This window comes from Mycetomoellerius zeteki, unplaced genomic scaffold (genome assembly GCF_001594055.1).
Source record: "Mycetomoellerius zeteki isolate Tzet28-1 unplaced genomic scaffold, Tzet1.0 scaffold96, whole genome shotgun sequence".
In the NCBI taxonomy this organism is placed as follows: Eukaryota; Metazoa; Arthropoda; class Insecta; order Hymenoptera; family Formicidae; genus Mycetomoellerius; species Mycetomoellerius zeteki.
In genome coordinates, this window is record NW_017257999.1 from 1872243 (window position 1) to 1895199 (window position 22957).

Here is a 22957-nt window from a genome sequence, read left to right on the forward strand (position 1 = left end):
AGCAAACAGGATCGGTTAACAATAACTCGACGAGCAAGTTTCCATCGACTCCGTCGCGCGATCATCTATTTCCGACCGAGAAAAACAAGAAATGCGGTATTTTGCTGCGACATTTTTAATATTTCGCGTTAATGTAAGCTTAATTCGACATTAATGAGATCCAACAATTTCTAGCCGATCGAATACCCGGTAGAAAGAGCGCCAATCGCATTATTGTCAACGACTTCGATGCATAACTGCGTTCTGATTGTCAATTTGTATAATTATACAATATGAATGTACTGTCGCGTGCACATGCCCATAATTCACAGAACGTGTGTATACCGTCGAATGCAGCGCGCATAGATGCAAACTGATGCATGACATTAATAGAGTTGCAACTCAATTGTCATTTTGCGCAAAAGTCCGCGGGTGTGTCACATGTATAAATTTGTCCGCGCGAATGTTATGTATACAAGCCCAATTTCATCGTAATATCGTAATAATTTAAAACAATATTATTATATCATATCTACAAATCTATAACACGATAAAGATATTAATGTGACTTTCAATTTGCGTATTCGCAATCTAATCGGATTTTATCGACTTCTATCGACTAGCCTCTCGAACATAATCCCAACATCAAAATTAAATTTTCCTTTAGCATGGCAACAGAAGCCAAGTAGAAGCTGGAAGAAATAATAGAGAGGCAAATTTGAAAAATTTTGTGGTCTTCATACACAGAAAAGTCGCCACGCGCTGCAGAAATTATGCGAACTCTTACAATTTTTCGGTTCTAAAACTTTGAAGGATAATAACATCGTCGGAAGTTTGTCGGAGGCGAACATTGACTGTCGGCGGCACGTGCGGCATGAATAACGAAAGTATCGTCGATGTATAACGTCGTCGAGGTGCAACGACGTCAATTAATGCATCGAAATTACGTTACATCAGTATTGCTTTTACGAAGTCCCCGAACGTCTCGGCGCAAAGTGGTTCGGCGAAACGCAGCACCGCGGGCGCATCGTCGAAATGGAATTGTATATGTTTCTCGACTAAAAGTGCATTGCGGCCGTAATGCATACGATGGGGTGTGTTAAAACGAAGGCAACTTTCTTATGCAACCCTGTATATGTATATATACTACTCTGTATTATTTTAACGCAATTATTTCTCGGTAAAGTAACGTTCAGTCCAGAACAATTTATTCCAAGATCTTCCCTCGATGTACCTCTTTGTTCGTTTAATAGAAATGACAAACCATCAAGACAAAATTACAAAAAGAATATTTACTCGTGCTTTGATTGCGCGTTATTTGTAAAATAATTAAATATATCGAAAAAATATTTTTTTTTCACGAATTAGAAATTAGTAGAACAAAATTGAAACAGATTCGTTAGTGATGGTTTCATAAAAACGATCAAAGTGGAAGTCGTAAAATAAAATTTTTGTAAAACTGTTTCCGGAAAAATCGATTATATTAATCAGAAAACTGATAATATCTTTCGTAACTGAATGAATATGCATAATCTGCATTAATTATCAAAGATTAAAAGCAATCAATATACTATTTTAAAAAATAATAAATAATATTTCATGTTGCCACACTACACACACACACACACACACACACACACACACACACACACACACACACACGTACGCACGCACGCACACACAGAGGTATTTGTAAAATATCAATTCCTTTTAATAAAAATATTTAATAAAAATTTTTAATTAGAAATAATAGAAATATTATATTTTTTACATTTAAAAAAAAAGATAAACAGAAAGAGAGAGAGAGAGAGAGAGAGTGTGTTACTGTTAAAATAAATTTATCAAACTGGAACATCATTGAAAATTACATCAGTTCAAAACAGAACAGACGTTCCTAATTTTCTGATTTTCAAATCCAATTATCTCGCAAACAAAGCTTCGTTTAAAAAAGTTTTGCCCCATTTTTTGTTTGATGTTTTAGAACCACCTTGGTTAGCCCGCTAATAACCATCTCGGCTTGGCAGCTACTTCGCTCGCAGAATGCAATCGCGATGGCCAAGGTGGCACACGAGAGCAAATAAGAAAATCACGTTGTTTCACAGCAACGTTATCAAATATAGAGGGGACAAATTGCCTATTTTTATAAGAGTTGCGAAACGGCGGAAAACGGTCGCAGTGGAGCGTCGTAGCGCGAGCCAGGCATGCGCTTTCGTCGCAGGGTGGCGCGCGGCAGTGAAAGAGCTCGAGGGCGAAACCCACGTTTCAGTCTGTCGCGTGTATTGCTACAGTTCGTATAGTGCCGCTCTCCGCCACCGCATTGCTCTCACGGTGCTTTCATATCTCGGGCAAGGAGGGTAAACTTCGATGATGTCGTGATCCCGTGAGAGGAGCACACGCGAGAGTCACGCGTACATACGTGACCAAGGAGGACCGGGGCGGTGGTGTTGCGCTGATCCCACGCGATCATCCCGCTGAGGGGGCGAGATGACGTCTCGACGGAGCGCCGTGCGACCTCGTCGCTCGTCGCGGATCGCCGCTTCTCGCGCGTAAACCCAAATTCCACTCGTGAAATTCCCGCCCGACCGCCCGCGACGTCGATATCGAATCTCGTCCGAGATTCGTTCCCCTAGGCACCAAATTTTCACCCTGGGACGTCTCCGTCAAACGACGAGATAGAGTAAAGATACGCGACGGTCGCCCGACTTGAGAAACTGTAGTTTGTACATAACTAAAACTCGTCCCGCGAGACAGCTTCCGCGGAGAGAAACTTCTACGCGCTAATCCCGAGTTCCGAGATTGGAATTTAAACTCTTACGAGAGAAATCGTCATTAACCCCGCCTGGCGCGAATCGAAGGATGCACGTGATCCTATTTAACGCTATATCCGATTAGAATATGTCGCGTAAGTCTTTAAAAAGCAAACGAGGGGAAAAGGTCGAGCACGCTGCAGCGACTACACCGCTCCGGTGGCGGCCGAGAGATGACTATACCAGTGGCGAGAGAGAGAGAACGATAAGCCTATTATCAGCTAGCTTTAAGTGAAGCGGGATTGATCGTGTAAAAATAACCGGCGCGCAGCACAAAAAAAGAGGATCACGTGGCGGGAATGCGCGCGAGATACACTTTGCGGCGGCAATTATATCAGTGCGAGGTACGCGATCGTCAAGAAGACCGTAAGTGAAACCCCGTGGGTGACTTCCGGTCCGGGAAGGGGGTTCCCGCGTGAGCCGCGTACCTCGCTCGCCGCTCCGGAAATGCTCGCGGGGATCGCCGTAGTGTCGGGTGATGACGATTGGCGAGCGAATTGTCCGTAACAAGATTAGATGATGACGGATTCCCCGACACCATCGACCAGCAGACATCACGACGACAAATGCGACAAGCCCGAGAGATCTGATAAGACGGTGTTACTGGTGAGCGAACCTAGACTCACGTGAATCGCAAACAGTCCCGGACGACTATGAAATTATAATACCTTCCTCGAGTCGATGTAACTTTAACGAGCTTTCGTTGTAACCCACCCGCGACCATTTTTCACGTCATCGTAACGAGATCTTTAATCTGATAGGCAGCCTCCTCGATTCATTTTTTAAAAGTCCCTCGCTGCCGCTCCATTACTTTTCCATTTCACTTTTTACAGAATACACACGTAAATAATTGATGCTAAGGGATTGAGTAAAATCGGCACAGAATAATGCATAAAATGATATTTTGTACTCTCTAAAATCTTGAAAGTGGAATCTAATTTTAAAGAATGATAAAGGCGACATTTACAATCCGTTCTTATTTTAATATCGTCTTAAATAACATCTTAAGATGTTAATACGTCTCTCTGATTAGTTCCTAAGATTGTACTTAAGACGGTCTTAAATATAAAATCCGACTACAAATACAGCCCAAAAAGAGCGACAATTGAACCAGTACTGAAAAAGAGCGGCTCAATTTTTAGAGTGAAATTTCCTTCTTTCGAGTTAAATTCCATTTCAAAAATTTTAAAGAGTATAGATAATGATGGGCTGGGGAGGGATTTATAGCGTAGTATTATTTTTTAATTTTCGAGAGCTTCGCGTCCCTCTCTGGAGACTGTTACGTCGTTAGTAATTATTCGCGACGCAATCGATTCTTAAATTATCGATGATACAGGCCATTATCTGTCACTGTCAATTATTTAATAATGGCTCGACCAAATGTCGAATTATGTGACGAGGACTCAGGCGTTATGCAAACATATCATTTTCGGTATTTGGACAGGCGTGTGAACGAGATATTATTAAACGAGAGAAATATAATAATAGCGAGAGTGCAGGCGAGAGAAATGTTATTGCCATGTTGAAGCGCGCGTATATCCGGCATTTCCGTCACGTCGTATGGGATAATCGATGGAGCTTGATCGTGATAGTTTCACTTTTCGTGCGTTTCAGCAAATTCAGGACATAAATAGTCAGGTAGCGCAGTTCCGAGATTTGCTCATTAATATCGGACAGCCGCGCGACTGTCCGGAGCTGCGCGAAAAAATACGGAAGCTGCGTCGAAACTGCGTGGAGGCTTGCAAGAATACATCTCAACTGGTACTGCCGCATGTGCAAAGGTGAGTTTAAATCTAAAGACAAACCTTAACTCGCAAAGGTTTCCCCAAAGATCTCTGTAGAAATTTTAATATTTAAACGTTTAATAGTAAAAGTTACACTGGACAAATTTTGAAAGATCAGAAAGTGGAGTATAAATCAGGTACTTATAGTTAAATCCATCGTTTTAGTCGAGGTAATCGGATATTCAATTAAGATAATAAGAATTCTGATTGATATGATATATAATCAAAATTTATCTTGTTTGCATTTCTTGTTGGCACAACTAAAAGATTTTTTTCAGCGTATTATCCTCCATTATTCGAATTTTTTTTTCAAGAACAATATCAATGTATATTAGTGCAATCTAGAGACAAACATAGAGATTTCCCCAAAGATCTTGTAGAAATTTGAAAATCCAAATGCATAATAATAGAAACTACATTGGAAAAAAGTTCTCATTCATCAGAAAGATACAAATCAAACACTTACAGTTAAATCTGTCAAACATTTTAATCAAAATGACCAGAAATTCAATTATCATAACTAGAATTCTGATTGATATAATTATTTTGTTTGTACATACTTCTCGTTGGTTCAACCAAAATTTTTCTCGATGTAATATCCTGCATTTTGTTCGAAATTTTTCTTCGAAAACAATCTACGATCTACGGTACCTTAATGCGATTTAAAGACAATCCCAAATCACAGAGGTTTCCTCAAAGTTCCCCGTGGAAATTTAAAAATCCAAAAGTATAGTAGTAAAAACCACACAGGACATATATTCTTGATACATTAATTGAAATTCTGATAGATTCAATCAGAAAAATACAAATTAGATATTTCTAATTAAATCCATCTAATTATTCTAGTCGAGATGACCAGAAATTCAATTACAATAACTAGAATTCTAATTGATATGATCATTCATTTTGTTTGTACTTCTTGTTGCTACAAAATATTTTCTCAGTAGAATATCTTGTTTTATTCGAATTATTCTTCGAGGACAATATCTACTACACATTAAGGCACGTACCTACAGTTAAGTTCGATATCTGCAGTTTAGTACTAATATATAGGTATAGATATACGAACGCAGAGTACATTACTCTGAGTTGTCTTTAAACTATTCGTGCTCGATCAGTTAAGCCGTTCGGCAGACAAATTACTCATCTCACAATGCTGCAACGAGAAAGCGCTTTTGATCGTTTTCTCCGTGACTCCTTCCGCGTATTTTCGTAAGGGCTGAGGCTCTACTTCAGCAACTTTCTGGCAACGATAACGAGGACACTTTACTCTATGTGGCGGTTGTGCAGAAGCGACGTTTCTTTGCGCGACGAAGGAAAGGAGCGAATGTAAACTACGGAATTAACGAGGACGTCTTCGCATATAGGACAAGGTTCCATCGCTAAACTCTGGATACAAGTTGGTTCGCAACGATGACAGCGGCCAAGAGAGAGAGAGAGAGAGAGAGAGAGAGAGAGAGAGAGAGAAAACTTCTTCGTGATTTCTTACATTGCTTTCGCTAGTCCCTCGTACGTCTCGCACAATGCAGGTCACAGAGAAACGACGAACGACCGAACGTTCGAAGAATCATGGTCGTGAGAAAAACGTCATGTGCCGTCGCCGTTGCCGAGCACTTCCAATAACTTTCATTCCTTAAGTTTGCTGGGCGCGCCAGGCAGTGCTCTTTATCACTAGTTTACGTAAGATTCTTCTAGCTAAGACTCACGATTGACTTTGCAATTCACTTCTCGACAAAAAAAAGTTCTCCTGACAAAAATCTAATAAAGCGTATTTCTACAACGTAATTTTAATCAATTGATTCAATCATCTTGTTTACCCGCCGTATGGCTTTATTACGTATATTTAGTATTTTCCATTCAACGATGCTTATGATTTCACGGTAATAATACAACGCGAAATGATATAATAATAAAACGTATTTTGAAATATACATATCCATACGCAGGGAGAAAAAAAGATTTATCGACATAACAGTATATTTTATGTCACTGTGGAAAATGTTTTTAGTTACCATTCAGGTCGTAAAAAAGATTTATCGGGAATATTTGTTGGGGAATGCTGTTTACTGAAAAATGATTTGACAGAATCTACAAATTACTTCATTATTATTAATAAGTTATTTTGTTACGAAATGTATTTCAGAGATAAACGGTTTCACTTTAACAGAACATTCAAGCGAGATCTTCCAAACACACAAAACAAGTTCCACTGCAATATCAAATAATTGGTCATGGTAGAGAAGTTTGATTGCTTCCGCGTCGAATATGCGATAGCTGCAGTTATTGCCACAACGGTGGAAGTCTCCTTTCTCTCAGCGTTAGCTCAAGCTCGTTGAAAATTAGAAAACATGTTTTCGAACTATCCGTCCATCTTAATTTCAGGCATTACCGCGATGACATGGTCGCGAAAGAAAATAACTGACAGAAAACCGTTGACAACAACCGTGATGACGTACATAACGCGGAGATTATTTACGTAAAGTCAAATATACGGAGCATACTTGTCACATGTACGCTCATATATGTTGGCGTAGAGCTGTGCTTCCGTCGATCTCGCTTGATCCAGGTCGCCGTAGCGCTTACTCGCGGAAAGTTTTCCACTCCCGAGAGCCGGAGCTTACCTGACCGATCAAATATTAATGCCGGAGGATTATTGCCTCCAGTTGCGTTTATTTGTTGCTTGCGCACGAGAATGCGGCAAAAGTTGGCGTATAGTTCGCGCGGCGAAATACAATTATCGCCCAGAATTAAACCGTCGCGCGTCGACTCGAGATGGAGCTTTGATTCGCTCTCGAAATTCTCCTGAACTCGAGTGACAACTAGACAGACGTCGGCTCTTGCCGAGCCACCAAATAACATTGAAATGGACGAATGACCGATAAAATGAAAACAGTGCTTGAAAGCGTAATAATTCTCGAACGTGCGTTTTCCATGTAAAATGAAAAATAGTGGAAATTGCATGAAAGATGGGAGACAAAGCAAGAATTTGAAATAAAGCGGGAAGAGAATTTCATACCGAAAAAGTCGAGATGACACGCGACACGTGAGCGTCGTCCTTGCCACGGAACAATCTCTTGTCAATAATTTAATCGCCGCGACCGGAGGTGTGCTGTACAATTTTGAATATCCATATTTCAGCGTGTGGGAGTTACGGGACCCTGTCGCCTTTTGCAATTCGAAAAGCTGGGATTCCTCGTAATTCCTAGATTAACGTAGGCGTGTACTCGGCGGCCGTTGTTGATCACAAAAAAAGGTGCGCGAATAAAACGTTGGTGTGTATTTTGCATAATCGATGCACGAGCTGGTTGCATGTTTCGCAGCGATACGGCGCATGAAACGTCCGCGCGAGGACATAAATCGAGCGACGTTATATATATGCAGTGCAATCGAACACGCATGTAAAGATGATCGATTGATTGTAGATCGCGCCTCCATGGGAAGACTGTACACGGCAGATATATAGACACAGATACATATATATATATATATATATATATAGAAGACACATAGACGGACAAAGAAATTATACCCGCCGTTATCTACAACTTCTTGAAGCGCGATAGTCGATGACCAATGCAAATAACAATTTGCGAGTAATTGAACTGTTGCGCCACGGCAGGTGCTGTCGACGTAATCAAACGGAGAAAACGCGAGTGCTCGTCGCGATATTGTTCCGAGCTTGACAGGATAGATGCAATGCCGCTATAACAGATGGAGGGGCAAGCGGAGATGCAATAATTAACGTTTCGTAACGGCTGGGATGATCCGGCTTAAGCAAAGTAGGTAAAACGGTGCGTGTACGCCGGTCATTTGCAATGCGATAGTCGTTCGACGTTGGTATCTAATTAAACGCCGCTCATTGAAAATCCCATTGCGCGTGGAGGCCTCATATTCAACCGCAATACAATCTAATTTCGCGTTCGGCAAATAATTATTCTCACATTCCGGAAGCGTGCTCCAAATATTCGGTAGTAATTACAAACACGCAGCCTCGCTTTAAATCTACGCGATGTTTTTTTCAGACGTGAGTATTTCGCGGTCAACTACCGACTCAAGTTTTGGCCGAGGAAAAACTCACTGTAAATTAATACAGGAAAATGAAATTCCATTGTCTACTTACATCCCCTTCTCCCCGGCCTCAACTCATTGAAAACAAGTCTTTTACTTTCGTGGCTTGAACAGTTTCGCAATTAAAGTTGAAATTAATCATTTAGCGAAGTGAATGTAATGTAATAATAATGCATAAGTGCAGAACATAAACAGTTGCGTATCGAGTGTATTGCATATTTGTTCTTTCATTTTGGATAAGAGAATGCATGAAAAGAATTTTGAGAAGAAACGAATTCGTGAAACATTTAGATTTTCATTAAGGTGAGCAAAGCCCCGGAAGGTATTATTCAAAGGTGGCTAAGTGAAGATGAGCGAGAGAAAGAGAGAGAGGAAAAGGGAGGGAGAGGGAAAGAGAGAAGTATGATGAAGGAAAGAGGAATCAGTAATTGGGAGTGGCGCTAACCTTTTTACGAAACTCACTTCCACCTTTGATTCAACCTTCCTGGCTTAACTTTTTGCGAGGAACCAATCTGTGAAATCGATAGCTTTCTTTCCTTGAGCGGCAAACGAAGTGCCAGACGGCAATTCCTCACAAAAGAATTTAAATTCCGACATATTGAAATCCAAGCCGTTCCTACAAAGCCGCTACGAGTTACAACAAACGAAAGTAAACTCATTTCAATCCCCGTCTGTATCTTTCATTATAATGTAATCCGAACTTTATTTCCTGAATGTCTATCTTGAATGACAGTCAAGTGTACAGTTATCTGTTACACAAGACAAGTATAATTAAAGAATATTAAAAAAAAGAGGAGAAATTATTAGCAGCTTTGGTAACTAGCCTCTTAGCAACGGCAAGGAGATGTCACGAATATACTTGTCAGATTGAGATCGGTTGCCTTCGGTCGCGCCAATCTATTTCGTACGTTAATTGGAATCTCATTAAACGGAAGCCAACCGAAATGGTTTCTCTGCAAGGACTTCGCTCAATGCTCGACCGATGCGATAATTGACGTAAAACGGGTTAATCAGAGTACTTGGTTTTCCTGCAGCTTTCTACTGTACTTGTTTCCCCGTGCCACGATTTTACGTTATCGGATCACTCATCACGGCATATTTCACAAAATATCGCTGGTGACTCTCTTCAGAAATTCAAGACAACGTATTATTATTATACCAGACCCGCTGCGGAAAGGTGATATCGCTCGGAACCGTTTATCGTTCACGTTTGTTCTCCAGCTTAATACATCATCTAAAATTAAGGATTGCGCTTTAACATCATCCTAAAGTTTGTCTTTCTTTTCGTCGTCTTTCAAATTTCTTACATGTATATGAGCACGTTGTTAATACTGCCATGTTTTTTTTTATTTACCATCGCGAGTGTCACTAGGAAGAAACAAAGGAGGAGCAATGCTTATACGAGAAGCGACTCACCGACACTTGACCACGAAAGATGTGCGCGTTAATGAGACACCAGTACTCATGCCTCGCGGGTGACCTTTTCGCGTAAGCAGTAATAATAATGTTTTTAATGTAATTAACTCGGTAAGCTACGGAGCGGAGACGGAGTGGAAGAGAAATCAGATTTATGGACCTTCAACTAAAATCCGAGAGACCCGACAAGGAAGTCGTTAAAGTAATTCGTATTTCTCGCGATAATGCGATTTACCACGCCGTGCATTCAGTAACGATAACGTGATCTTTTATGGTTTTATTCATCGTGGCTTCCATCGCGTTTACATCCATGCACACTCTCCTTTTGCATTAGATACTTCGTGAGATTGGAAACCGAATTGGGATTATATTTAATTTTTAAGTAGATAGAGTGGCCGCACAGCATCCCAGGTAAAATTTTCTTTAAAATCTTGTTCTGAAAAAGGAAAATAAAAAGTATTGCCCAAATGCCCAGAAGTCTCAAAGTTCACTATTTTTGCTATTTTATTTCATAAAAGTATAATGCAAATTTAACTGTAACATAACATACTACATTATTAAATACATAATGGAAAATAATACACAAAAAGAACGGTTTTGCTGAAGTATTTAAAAATTTATAGTATATATAGAGCTGAAAATAATTTTGTTTGGACCATTAAAATAATTAAGTAGAACGTTCAAAGTGATTATTAGAATATTAAAACTTTTTGCAGCGTTGTCATCAACATTTAAGCGTTCTATTTTTATATTTGAGCCAACAAAATTATTTTCAAATCTGTATTCAAGTAAATTTTTAGATACTTCAGCAAAACCGTCCTTTCCGTGTATTCAATTTGAGTTATTTTTAATCATTTCTATGGGTCGCCACTGTTTCTATTTAATATATTGTTAATTTAACTAAACCAACGGGGTTAAACAATTTAATTGAATAAAATGTATTGACCCAAATTTAGTTTAATATTTACTAAGAACATACGTTAATATGGATGTTGTTTACTTTGAAACTAACCACAGAAATGGAATGCTTTACATTTTGACACACATGTGGAAGCTAAAAATAACAAAATGTTATTCAACTCAAGGGATTGAGTTACCATTGTTTCTTTAATATTAATTCTAACAATGTAGTAAAAATATAACTATAAAATTAAAATTTCTACTTGAGGTGTGAGCACTCCACCTACTAACTTGCGTATCTTTAAACCTGTACCTACCTACTTAAAGGTTAATTATATATATACAGTGAGTGCAAAAAGTATTCGTACAAGGAAATTTTTGATAAAAAGGTCTTATTTGTAGAAAATAAATATTAATAGCAATTTTATACATTCTGTTCTAACAAAAACAAACGAGCTTCGCATATATTCCTGATTTTAAAAGTTAAATTTCTCGACCGTACGAATACTTTTTGAGCATCTAAATAATATAATTTTTAATTTTCGTTTATTTTTCAAATGATATATTTTCTATAATTAATACACATCTTTTGGTATATATAATTTTAAGAAACATACAATCTATTTTATTCTTTTTGTCTATTTTATTCTTTATGAATAAATTCTTAATTACCTAGCAAGAAATGAGCGTCAATTAAACGTCGAAGCGACGTCAAATTGAAATCATTGTATCGATATCGATTCGACATCAATTCGATGACACATTTCTCGCTGGACAATATTTATTTTTTAAAAATAAAGTTTTTTTAAAACATATTTTCTCTGTACGAATACTTTTTGCACTCACTGTATATATATATATATATATCCTCTTGTAGATAGATCTCTTATTGAAAAATAATCTTATACGATCGAAAACGTTTTGGGAATATATTTTATTGCAGTGCTATGGACGTAGGAATACCGGTTGACAGTCCAAATCTGGTGCTGTTGTTTTACGTGGCTCAACTCTTCTTACGCGAACTGCACAAGAGTAAAAACCTCATATCCATCATACCCATGGACATGACCGGATATTACGGTAAGTTGCGCATGCATGTTTACAATATTTTAATAATGATCTATAAATTATTTAAAGAATCTGCGGATGTGTGCGGGGAAGTGGAACAAGTCCACTTGGAATGTTGCTATAACTTTTTTTATATGACTACGTGGTCGCAACTTGGTCGTTGACAATTTTAATCTCGAGAGATAAATGAGTGCTCGCCGACCGAGGCAAAATTTAATTCACGTTGTTTTCGGTAATAACACTCTTAATTATATTCCCACGCGAGAGACGATTTGCGTAAAAGATCGCAAGAACGAGCGTATAGGAATGTGTCATCGGAATCGAGTCACGTTGCGTTATCGACTTGCACCGAGGCGTAACGTTAAATCGGTTTTTGCGGTCGCTTTGAACCAGGCTGGATAGACTGATTTACGGCGTGTACATCCCAACGGACCATAACTCTCAAAACTACCGCGAACAGTTGTAGGCCGTTACGCGTTCGACGAATCCCAATTTCCGACTACACGTCGCTTCCTACAATCAAGCCCATCAAGCCGAATTCTATTGTACACAACGTACACGTGTCAGAGACAGAGTGACGAATCATCGTTACATGCGTAGCTTTAATACACGTTTTTCTAATTTTTAGTGGCGTTTGCCACGTATAACATGTAAGCCATAATATATATATAAGGTATCTTTCTTTCTCATAAGTGAGGAACTTCGCTCCGAATAATTTATACTACAACTATTTCCTTGACATTAACATTATAGCTTGTTCCGGGCGTTCGCTTATTTCTCCCTCCGTTGCACATATTAAAGTTTATGGAAGCTTTTTTAAATCTCGTCAAAAAAAAAGTTGAGAAACGCCCTATGCACTTTTATATTAAAGTCATGCTAAACAGAGCGTTACGTATTAACATATTATATTATTAATAAGAACATGGTTATTATTTCCACCACACTCAGCTTAAAATACTTCCCTCGGATATATTTCGCGAATCTGGGAGAAGAAAGACATTGTTAAAATTGAATGACGTAGAAATCTAACAACACAGTTTTCGTTATCGCGTTACAGAGAATCGCGCTGGTCCCTCGTATATCGGCAATGTGGTCTCGCAGATCCTCCTGTGCAAACAGATTAGACCGGACTTCAACGAAGAGGAGCTCTGCAGCATACGAAAGGACTCGGAAGAGATCGGCCAGCTGATAGCGGAGCTACAAGAATTTATGCCCCAATCTGAGGCTGACACGGGTACAATTCCGCCGGTACCTTCGTCCATATTCCGCCCGAGAGCTTTGCCCTGTTTAGTGACGATCGTCCCACGAATCTATCAATCACGGTTTTCAGAAAGTAGATTTAGCAACTTATAGCAAAAAAGAAGAGAAATTAGACGAAAGATTAAGCACACGAAAAAAGGGTTTTGCTAAAGATCTGAAAATAATTTGTCAGACTATCAAAATACATAATTATAATGAATACTCGAGCTGGTTGCCAGAATATAAAAATTGTTTGCAACATTGCTCATCATGCTTGAGTTTCCTACGTAATTATTTTGATGTTCCAACAAAATTCAGTATTTAATTGAATTAAAAATATTTTAGTAAAATTGTTTTTCCTGTGTATAATTAAATAGAACAAAAATTAATATAATGGAACTTGTTATGTGTCCGATCTAGTCGGGCAAACAAGGTATTCGGATAATCGGAATTTTTACGGATAATCAAACGATTTTGGAAATAAAAAAAGTTTATTTATCATAACATTTTGTAAATTGTAACGAAATAGAGAAAGAGAGAGAAATTATTATAGTAATTTACCAGTTTTCTTTATTCCACATTTTATTTTCTCAGTTTTTTTGAGCTGTTTAATTTACATATTTTTCTTTATTCATTGCTATGAATGGCTGCGCTTTCTTTCTGTGCTTCGTAACATCTGAGACCTGCTTCTAAAGCAGAAACTGTGCCTCAGAATGACTGGGAATGTTGCTTTCTAGCATTTAGGTCTTGTTGGTACACGTTTGACTCAGACTACTAATACTGAGATGAAGACATATGTCGTGTATAACATACGCCTACATATGTTTGCGTGAACGTAAATGTACATGAGAGATATTCATTCTCCTAGTAATGCCATTTAGATAACAGAGCTTAAACGATACACTCGGATAATAGAGGTTTTATTATATACATACAAAAATACACACACAAGCGTACATATTTTTTGTAGTATATATTTTTCGTAGTATATATTTTTACGCTACGTGAAAGTCGAAATCTTTCCGGACTTTGCGGAGCGAGATTAAAAGAGGTGGAGGGGATGGGATAAATAGGTCGGAAAGTCTGTAGATGTAGATTCTGAAACGAGACGGAAGGGATACGGAATAGGCTTGATCGATATAATATGCGGAACGGAAAAGCATTGTGGGCTTTCGAGCACGTCATTAGTACGTGCACCACAAACGTGAGCTTGTGTCGATATACGGTGGACGCGGGAGAACGCCATTCGACCCTTAGACCCCGGTAATACGGGTCAAGGACGATCCATTCTGCAAAATCCGTTTGTCCGAAATGCATTCCTCCGGTCCGTGAAGGAAGCGCGGGTGAGCAAAAGTGGCAAATGCCAGAGGGCAAAAAAATGAAGAGAGCGGAAAAAAAGCGGAAAGCGGGGTGGAAAAATATACTCGTTGGCCAACAAATCTAGGGTACCGTTCGTAAAACAATCTAACCCGTTTGTTCGATAAATATTGCCCTCTATTGTGCTGCAGGGAGTTGACTTAAACGTGAAACAGGAGGACGGGAATGCAACGAGGAAGAGAATGGGAGGAGAAGAATTCGAGACGGAGAAGACGAAAGGGTATAGTTTAAGCGCGAATTAAACTATGTTTCTCCTTCATAAATCAATGTAATGCGGGAATAATAGCGGAGTTACATTTGAGACGGTCGTATTATTAATGAATGCGTAACATCCGGCGGATCCAGAATACCCTGTAAGCACTTCGAATTTCAAATGTTCAAGTAATAATGACGAATAAATATGATGTATTCACCGGAGTGACAAGACGCAACCATTGAAAATCTTTTTTTTTTTACGTATTTCTTTATTCCTGTTTCTTTTTTTTTTCCATACAAATGTAGTCAGCACAATACCTTACGGTACTTTGGACGTAAAAAATTTTGGGCAAATCTGAATATGAAAAAAAAAAAATAACGAGAGATATAACGAGTCAGACTAACGAACGTAGGAAGGAGGGGAAACAACGCGTGCGATGCAATCTAGGATTTATGGAAACAATATCGATGAACGTTTTCATATCACTCATCTGTATTCATGTTACGAACTCGTCAATGAACGAAGACAACGTAATGTGCAAACGTATATGTAAAAAGAACGCTTTACCCGGCATACGGGAAATCTCAGTTCGCTGAATGTCATAATCAAACTCGCAACACAAAACTCATCGTTCCTAATTCTGGTCGCGTAATGGTTTTTGCACGACAGCTAAATTTTAATCGATTTTAATTCGCTTCGCCGTTGGGGTGCGAGCTTGTTTTGCAAATGTATTCGCAACTAAATTAGTAATTAACAGTCGGAGGAGGGGGAGGACGGAGGGAAGGTGCAGGGAGGGAAAGGGAGGTTTCCAAACACGCGCACGGTTCGGGAACAAGGTCGGAACCGCGATCCCAGCTTCCGGTGGTACACCGAGCGTATGAGTTGAGTGCTCCGGTAAGCGAGTCCGCAACGGACGCGATTCGGTTATCGAGAGGAAAAACAGCGGCGTTTCATACGGAGTTATGATGCGGGTCAAGGTCGCGCGAGTCGCGGGGAATCGAGATGATTTTCGCTCGCGAAAGATACGCGAGATAAAACGAGAATTTTCCAGAAGACAGGTGGGCGGCCACGAAATGTCGACCGCGCGGTGAAAAACGCGGTGTGGACAAAGCGCGCGGACAAATCGCGTTTCTCGACAAACGATAAAATCGCCGGATGATACACTCGCGCGATGAATCTGCAAACATTGTGAAATTCGCAGAACAATTCCGCCGCTGGTTTACGAAGGAGAGAATTCGATGAATACTTCCGGCAAGCGGAAACACAACGCTGCAAAGCGAAATTACCGCTTCTCCTGTACACTTCTCTCGTTTGACTCTGCAACTCTTCTGTTTGTTCCACAATACAGTCAGTACGTTGAATTAACCCTAAACACGCGATTGGATCATTCGCGTCCTGCACATTTTTTGTTGAAAAATTAAGAGCATATTGAGTAATTAGTTTAATATTCATATAATTTTTTTTAAATACACAATTTTATAGATATTTTCTAAATATGTTAAGGTATATGCAAGAATTATTTAATAATTTTTATGTATTTGTTAAAATGATGGAAATTAACCTGGAATTACCTATCATGCACTGTTAAATTTATAGTGTCAAATATAACCTACCGTGAGTCGCCACTGCTCCTACTAAATATATCGTTATTTTTTATCAAAATGATAGTTAAATTTGACACTATACCGTGTCAATTTGACACTATACAATATCAAATTAACACTATAGTATCAAATATAACCATTGTTTTAGTATAAAATAACGACATGATTGAGTAGGAGCAGTGGCGACTCACGGTAGGTTAAATTTGACACTATAGATTTAACAGTGTGTGTAGCACACTAAAAAATTACTAAATTTTAATAAATATTAGTTTGAATTCTGAGTAAATATTTATTAAACATAAACATATATTTATTTGATACAAAAGCCACTAATTTGTGATTTTCATTATCATTTTTTCATTGAGTATTAAATATTTATTTACTGTAAGTAAATAAATGTTTACTTAATACTAATCAAAGAAACATGTATTCAAATTTAGTAGATTCTTTTTTCAATTCAAGGAACCGGAAAATCATCGTGTGTATTAAGAGTTAATATAGTATCGGTTAATGCAATGTCCTTTATTAAGACATACAATCACACTTTTTTATCAGACGCAAAACTATACGGTTATCGCTATCGTTTTGATTTTATTGATGTCCCAATGAATTTTTCGGATTTTTTTTAAATAAAATAATTTGTTCGAAGATAATATGGGATTTATTAAATTTCTGCGATCACGCGTCGCTTCACTTCAATATAATCTCGAATGCATATTCCGCGAATTGCAAATAATCGGAATTACTCGTAATTAATTTCGTTTCGTTGGACAGATAAATATAATCGGTGATAATGGATAGAGTTTATCTAACCGGAAGATATGTGTTACATCCGTTGTTTGGGATTAACACAAGCCGACATCCTTCTCGCCCGTTACGTCAAACCTCGCGAGATTATCCTTGTACGCTTTCAATCTCTCGTAGAATTTCATATTCCTGTCGCTACCAACATTATCCGGGAAGACCCCGATGTATTGCAATTTATAGCGATCGTCGCGTTGACAAAATTAAGTCGCCTTTTCAGTAACGCGATCCTTTTCCCCTCCAGCTTCATATCTTTTCGTAAGGCTCGAAACGCATTAGGTGTCTCCCCTTTTCAATAAAAAAAAATTAGAAAAAACTTGAATGGGACGTTTACATAGTACCGTAGGTTCTCATTCGCACATTACGATGAGTGCTTTCCAACAAAAGACAGATGACAGTGTAACACAGTGTAACGCAGTGAATTATTTCATCTTTGTTTAACATTGGCAAACAACAAGATTGTAATGATTCACTGTGCTGCCCTGTGTCATCTGCACCTTTTACTGTAAAGCACCCAATATCTCTTTAAATCTGTGCAACAATTTCGAAATTTTAGGACCCCCTTTCTTTCTTCAGAATAGACAAAGTAACGATCTTATCGTAAGATACAATGGGTGCTTCCCAGTAAAAGACACAGATATTCAAGTAGAACACAGAAATCATAATAATATCGTAAGGACATCACAACTTTTTTGTTATTTATAAGTTCATTTTTAAGTATCAAATGATGTCATGATGATGTCCTATGACATCATTATGCCTTAATCATGACTGTGTTTTACTTGAGTAACGCAATGTAACACAGTACACTAAGAATCATTTCATCTTTGCTTAACATTGGCAAATAACAAGGATGTAACGATTCTCTGTAAAGCTCTATATTAATAAAGTAGCGCATTTCTTTGATTTGAGCCGAAATGCCGACAACTGTTCTATTGGCTATTTCGACCGCCATTGTGACCCTAATTGTCTTTAGTCCAATAAGCGCTTAGTATTGCTTAGTATTATTGGTATATGGCAAGGTTAGTAGATCCAATATGGACTAATGCTACTTTAAGGTTTGTTCGAGTCGTTTGCTCTAACATGTTCCAATATGCTCCTGCCATAGCTCTTACTCACTCTAACGCGCTTGATAGAGTGAACAGGAGCTATGGCAGGATCACGTTAGAGCATGTTGGATCTTGCGACGCGAACAAACCTTTAGTAATATAGAACTTTAATTTACTGTGCTACACAGTATCATCTGCGTCTTTTGCTGGAAAGCACTCAATATCTTTCTAAATCTGTGATAATTTCGAAATTTTAGGACCCTCTCTTTTATCCCTTCAGGCCATGACAAAATAACGATCTAAGTCATAAAATTGTCTATCTCTGATTCTCTCCCTAGAGAAACCGGTGGCCCTTCACAATCCTGGGAACAAAATCAATCGGAACAACGGAACACGGAGGATGCATCGATGGAGCAGCAACAGAGACCGACAATCGTCCTACTTCCGCAACGGTTTCAGATTTCTGTGCTGCGCCGCGAGTACTAATTACGTTTAACGTACATATAATTCATCTCGATTTATTAAAACGTAATATAGTTCCGATTAATTTAATAATGAATAATTAACGCACTGATATTTTCGCAGTGATTTCAACGCTAAATTCCCTAAAATAAAAAGTTAACAGGAATCGACGGGGCTTCGGCTTCGTAAACTAATCACGATGAAAAGTTCCGTTTATAAAGTATCCTAAGAAAGGCGTAGTAAATAGTTTGGCGATTTATCTTCGGAGGAATGCTCAAAGTCGCTTCGCTTTCGACGAAGCTTTAATATCACGCGTTCATTTATCGTAATTTCTCAACCAGTCTCCGCATCATTAATATACGTCTCTCTTAGGATACTCTCTATGAAAGACTATACGGACAAAGAACGTTGCAACGATAACGTCGGAAGATACACTTCGAGAGGCCTAACCAAAAGGCCTAAAGCCTAAACCTGTCCCACTCGAGAGATATCCTTGGAACAAATTTTTAACGCACGTACAGCCGGTGACAATCAAAGTAGAAGCTCGAGATGTCAATAATTATTACAAATCACATCGCGATAGATACGGGTAAACAGATGACGGGAACAGATGAGGCAAGTAGGGGGAATTTCAGCACTTTTTTCGTCTTTCAACAAGAATTTTAGTGGCACTCGATACTGCTCCCATTTTTTGGACGTTCTTCTGTAGTCTTCTCTCCTAAGAACTCGCTGTCCCATTAAATTTCCAAGTCGCGGACAAAAGAGCCGCCAGTGTCGAGGAGCCTCTTTATTCAAGTCCACTCCACAATCGTTTCATCAATCCCGCTATAATTGCTCGGATGATCTAACTCAAATTTTTTCAAAATCGTATCTCTTACGGTAATCAATTTTCTCGGTTCGTCGCGTTTAGATCTATCGTTTGTGTCAAATTTAATCGATCTTCAACAAGATAAATCTAATAATAATCGCTCGTAATCAAAACTAGCTCGTAATCTTTCGATTCCGGATCTTCAAATCCTAGAATCTAGACGAACGCATTTGAATATATTGTCGAACGTAATGTCGAATATATTGTCAGAATAAATCGCGTCTGTGTCGTGTCAAAACGAGTAGATGGTACATTATGGAGCAATTATAATATCCTAGCGTATTTACAAGTGAGTGGACCAACCTCGATCTATTTATAATGCGCGACGGACGCACACGCATTATAGCTGTAGGTATCCGCGTTTCGCATCTCGCGTATATATATGTACATAGAGATTGTCTACAAAGCAATACGTAGGAGTTCACACAGAGAAGCGTTGCGCAGAGATATAAATACATATGTATATGTATTATATATATGTATGTATATAAACGAACATAGATTTAGTCGCGTACGATCGTTCATACATTTCTCTCACATGTATGAAATATTATTATATAGCCGGAAGCACCATCGTTATCTCGTGACTTTAACCCTAAACAGTATCGGTGTTACTCAATAAAAATAAAAGAGAACTGAGAGAAAAATCTGTCTAAAGCTTTAACGATCAGTTTTGTTCCGGAAGGTTGCTTTTGGTGCTTTAACTCGCAATAATAAATCTATCTATTGATATATCGCAGTGCAAAAGGGATATTTTTGTATTTTCGCACAAATGGAGCGTTACTGTTTCGGGTTAATAACGATGCTGCATACGACCAGCCTGCAGCGGGCATCTATGAAGAAAAAACAAGAAAGAGGAAGAGATCGATACTATGAGAGCGTTAAACAGCCGTATACATTTACGACCGCAATAATATAATATAAAAGATACAAGATATTTTATTACTTTCTCTTTTTATCCGAATATTCTGACATACTTTTTTAAAAAATGACCGCACCTTTGAGTATCTCCCGCGTTAATTGTTACGTTCATCAAGGGATCATACGTGATATCTCGAATATTCTATATAGTAACTCGATTGAGTTGTTACGTAAATTAGACTAATTGTAAGATCGCGTAACGCGCAACAGGAGAGAGTGACTATTTTATACGCGTTGCGCGGAAAGAGACGAAAAGACACAGAATGATTCGCGGTGGAATGACCACGTCATGGCACGTTTCTTCTCCTATTCCAAGCGACGCGAGATTGTACGTTCGATTAAATTACACATATCAATCGTGATCGGGATCGAAGAGAGAAAAAAAAAGAAGAAACGATCGGCGATCTAGGGCATCATTCTTAAAAAATTATATCGCATACGAAAATGTTGGGGAACTTTATAATATATTCTCTAAATTCTTTGGAGTCACTTTAAAGAATAAAATCTCACTCTTAAATATTGAAAATTCTACCACTCTTTTTCAAAAGTGGCAGAATTTTCACTCTTTAGAATGAAATTCCACTCCAAAAAATTTAGAGAGTACGTAACGTATATTATAACATTTTCGTACACTTTCGCATGCGATATTTTTCGAAAATATGACCCCTAATCGAATCGTTTACCTAAAAATCGGTAGCCGCGAAATGTCGAAATGCGTGGAATAACGATCAGTTTGAATCGTTCGTTTTCTTTTCGAAAGGTAACCATCGCGTTGTCCGAATTCCAGAAAGTTAATTACATATCTTGAAACAAAGTGAAAATTACAAAAGTGAGCAAATTCACTAGATGCAGACCAATGAAATTATAAATATTCTAGTAAATTCGCTTACTTTCATCATTTTCATCTCGTTTCAAGATATATAATCAACTTCAGCATCTCGGTTCTGTAATTCTAACTAACAGTGTCGATATCGTTATACTACAAGTACTTTGTATGATAAAAAAAGTTGCAATAACAATAAAGCGATGCTAATACTGTCATTAAAGCACAGCAATGAAGATTAACTTTAATCTCGGTTCTCGGTAATTTTCTGTTTATCCTTTTCTTATAAAAGATTCTTATAAAAGATAAAGAGTAAATTGAACTGAGAGATTAAAGTTAATCTTACATTGGTAAAACCAATGGGGGATCTTAGAGAGAGTTACAGAATCAGGATACTAATCTACTCCGGGAGACGATCGTTACATCTCGAATTGGCGATTCGACTGTCTCTGCGTTCCTTTAGGCTTATCGCGGTGTAAAAAGGGGACCGAAACTACTCGAATATTTCACTTCGTCGAATTTTACGTTGAGGGAACACTAATGAAGAAAAAAAGATATTAGCGCTAATATATCGTATTTTTAGGTGATAGAAAAAAGAAAGTGAGCGTTAGGAGCCGACTCGGGCTCGCAAAGTGAAGTAAATAGCGAAATCAAATTAAGATGAAATATAATGTATCACGTTGACGAAATAAATGAAATAAATTTAACTCGTTCGAAACGAATAGATCATTATTGCTTCCATCTTTTTAATTCCTTATATCCGTCGTTTTCTTGTCTTCCTCTATATCTTGTCCTCTCTTCTCTAAACGTACAAATATTTCTCTCGATTGGCTCCAGAATCGTGGAACTGATGATTAAGGGATGAAAAATAAACCGTCTACTGCCTGTTTCTACCAATCTAGATTAACTTTAATCTTGGTTTAACTTACTTTTTATCTTCTTCTAGTTTTAAAAAAAGTATAAGGAGTAAATTAAATTGAGATAAGTTAAGCTGCATTAATAAAAATAGGCATACACCGCTTATCTCGGCCGAAACAAGCTGCACGATGCTATGAATACATAAACTTTGAATATAGTTCACCAGAATCAAGGACATAATATACGGAGCTCGATAGATTTAATCTTTAAGTAGACAGGTGGTTTAAAGATACGAGTTGGTAAGTAAGATGCTCAGAGCATCTTTAAAAACTTTTACGTGTAGAGTTATATATTTACTATATTATGTTGTAGTTATATTTTTTTTACATGAATCTTTAATATACACGACGATTTTTTGATTTTTTTTATTTATATACAAACGATGATCGTCATTCGTGCTCCAGATTAATTTTATTACATCGCTTTTACAAGTATACAAAAATTATTATGTGATTCTTACATATATTTTAACGTCTTTAAAAGTGTCTAAGGTATAATTATAAGATTGTATATTAAAAAAGATAAGGTTGTAATTATATAATATAATTATATTTAAAAATTGTATATAAATATTATATAATAAAAATTTGTATAATAATATTATAACTGCTTATTTGATGCTCCTAGTATATTAAAAAAAAAAGAAATGCGCAGAACACGAATAACGCCAATCG

The 22957-nt window shown here is 37.9% G+C and overlaps 1 protein-coding gene across 1 annotated transcript; it reads left to right on the forward strand.

Moving 5' to 3' along the window:
- The first annotated feature begins 2259 nt into the window (after positions 1–2259).
- dcma (decima) lies at positions 2260–20975 on the forward strand. Its single transcript, XM_018460714.1, has 5 exons — positions 2260–3392; positions 4401–4567; positions 11898–12034; positions 13080–13256; positions 18630–20975. Exons 1-5 carry the CDS (start codon positions 3303–3305, stop codon positions 18785–18787), a joined length of 729 nt encoding a protein of 242 aa, XP_018316216.1. The 5' UTR covers positions 2260–3302; the 3' UTR covers positions 18788–20975.
- The last annotated feature ends 1982 nt before the right edge of the window (positions 20976–22957 follow it).

Coding starts and splice junctions, on each gene's coding strand:
- dcma (XM_018460714.1), top strand. CDS start 3,303: ATGATGACGGATTCCCCGACACCATCGACCAGCAGACATCACGACGAC. Junction 3,393..4,400: donor CTGATAAGACGGTGTTACTG/GTGAGCGAACCT, acceptor CGTGCGTTTCAG/CAAATTCAGGACATAAATAG. Junction 13,257..18,629: donor CCAATCTGAGGCTGACACGG/GTACAATTCCGC, acceptor TTCTCTCCCTAG/AGAAACCGGTGGCCCTTCAC.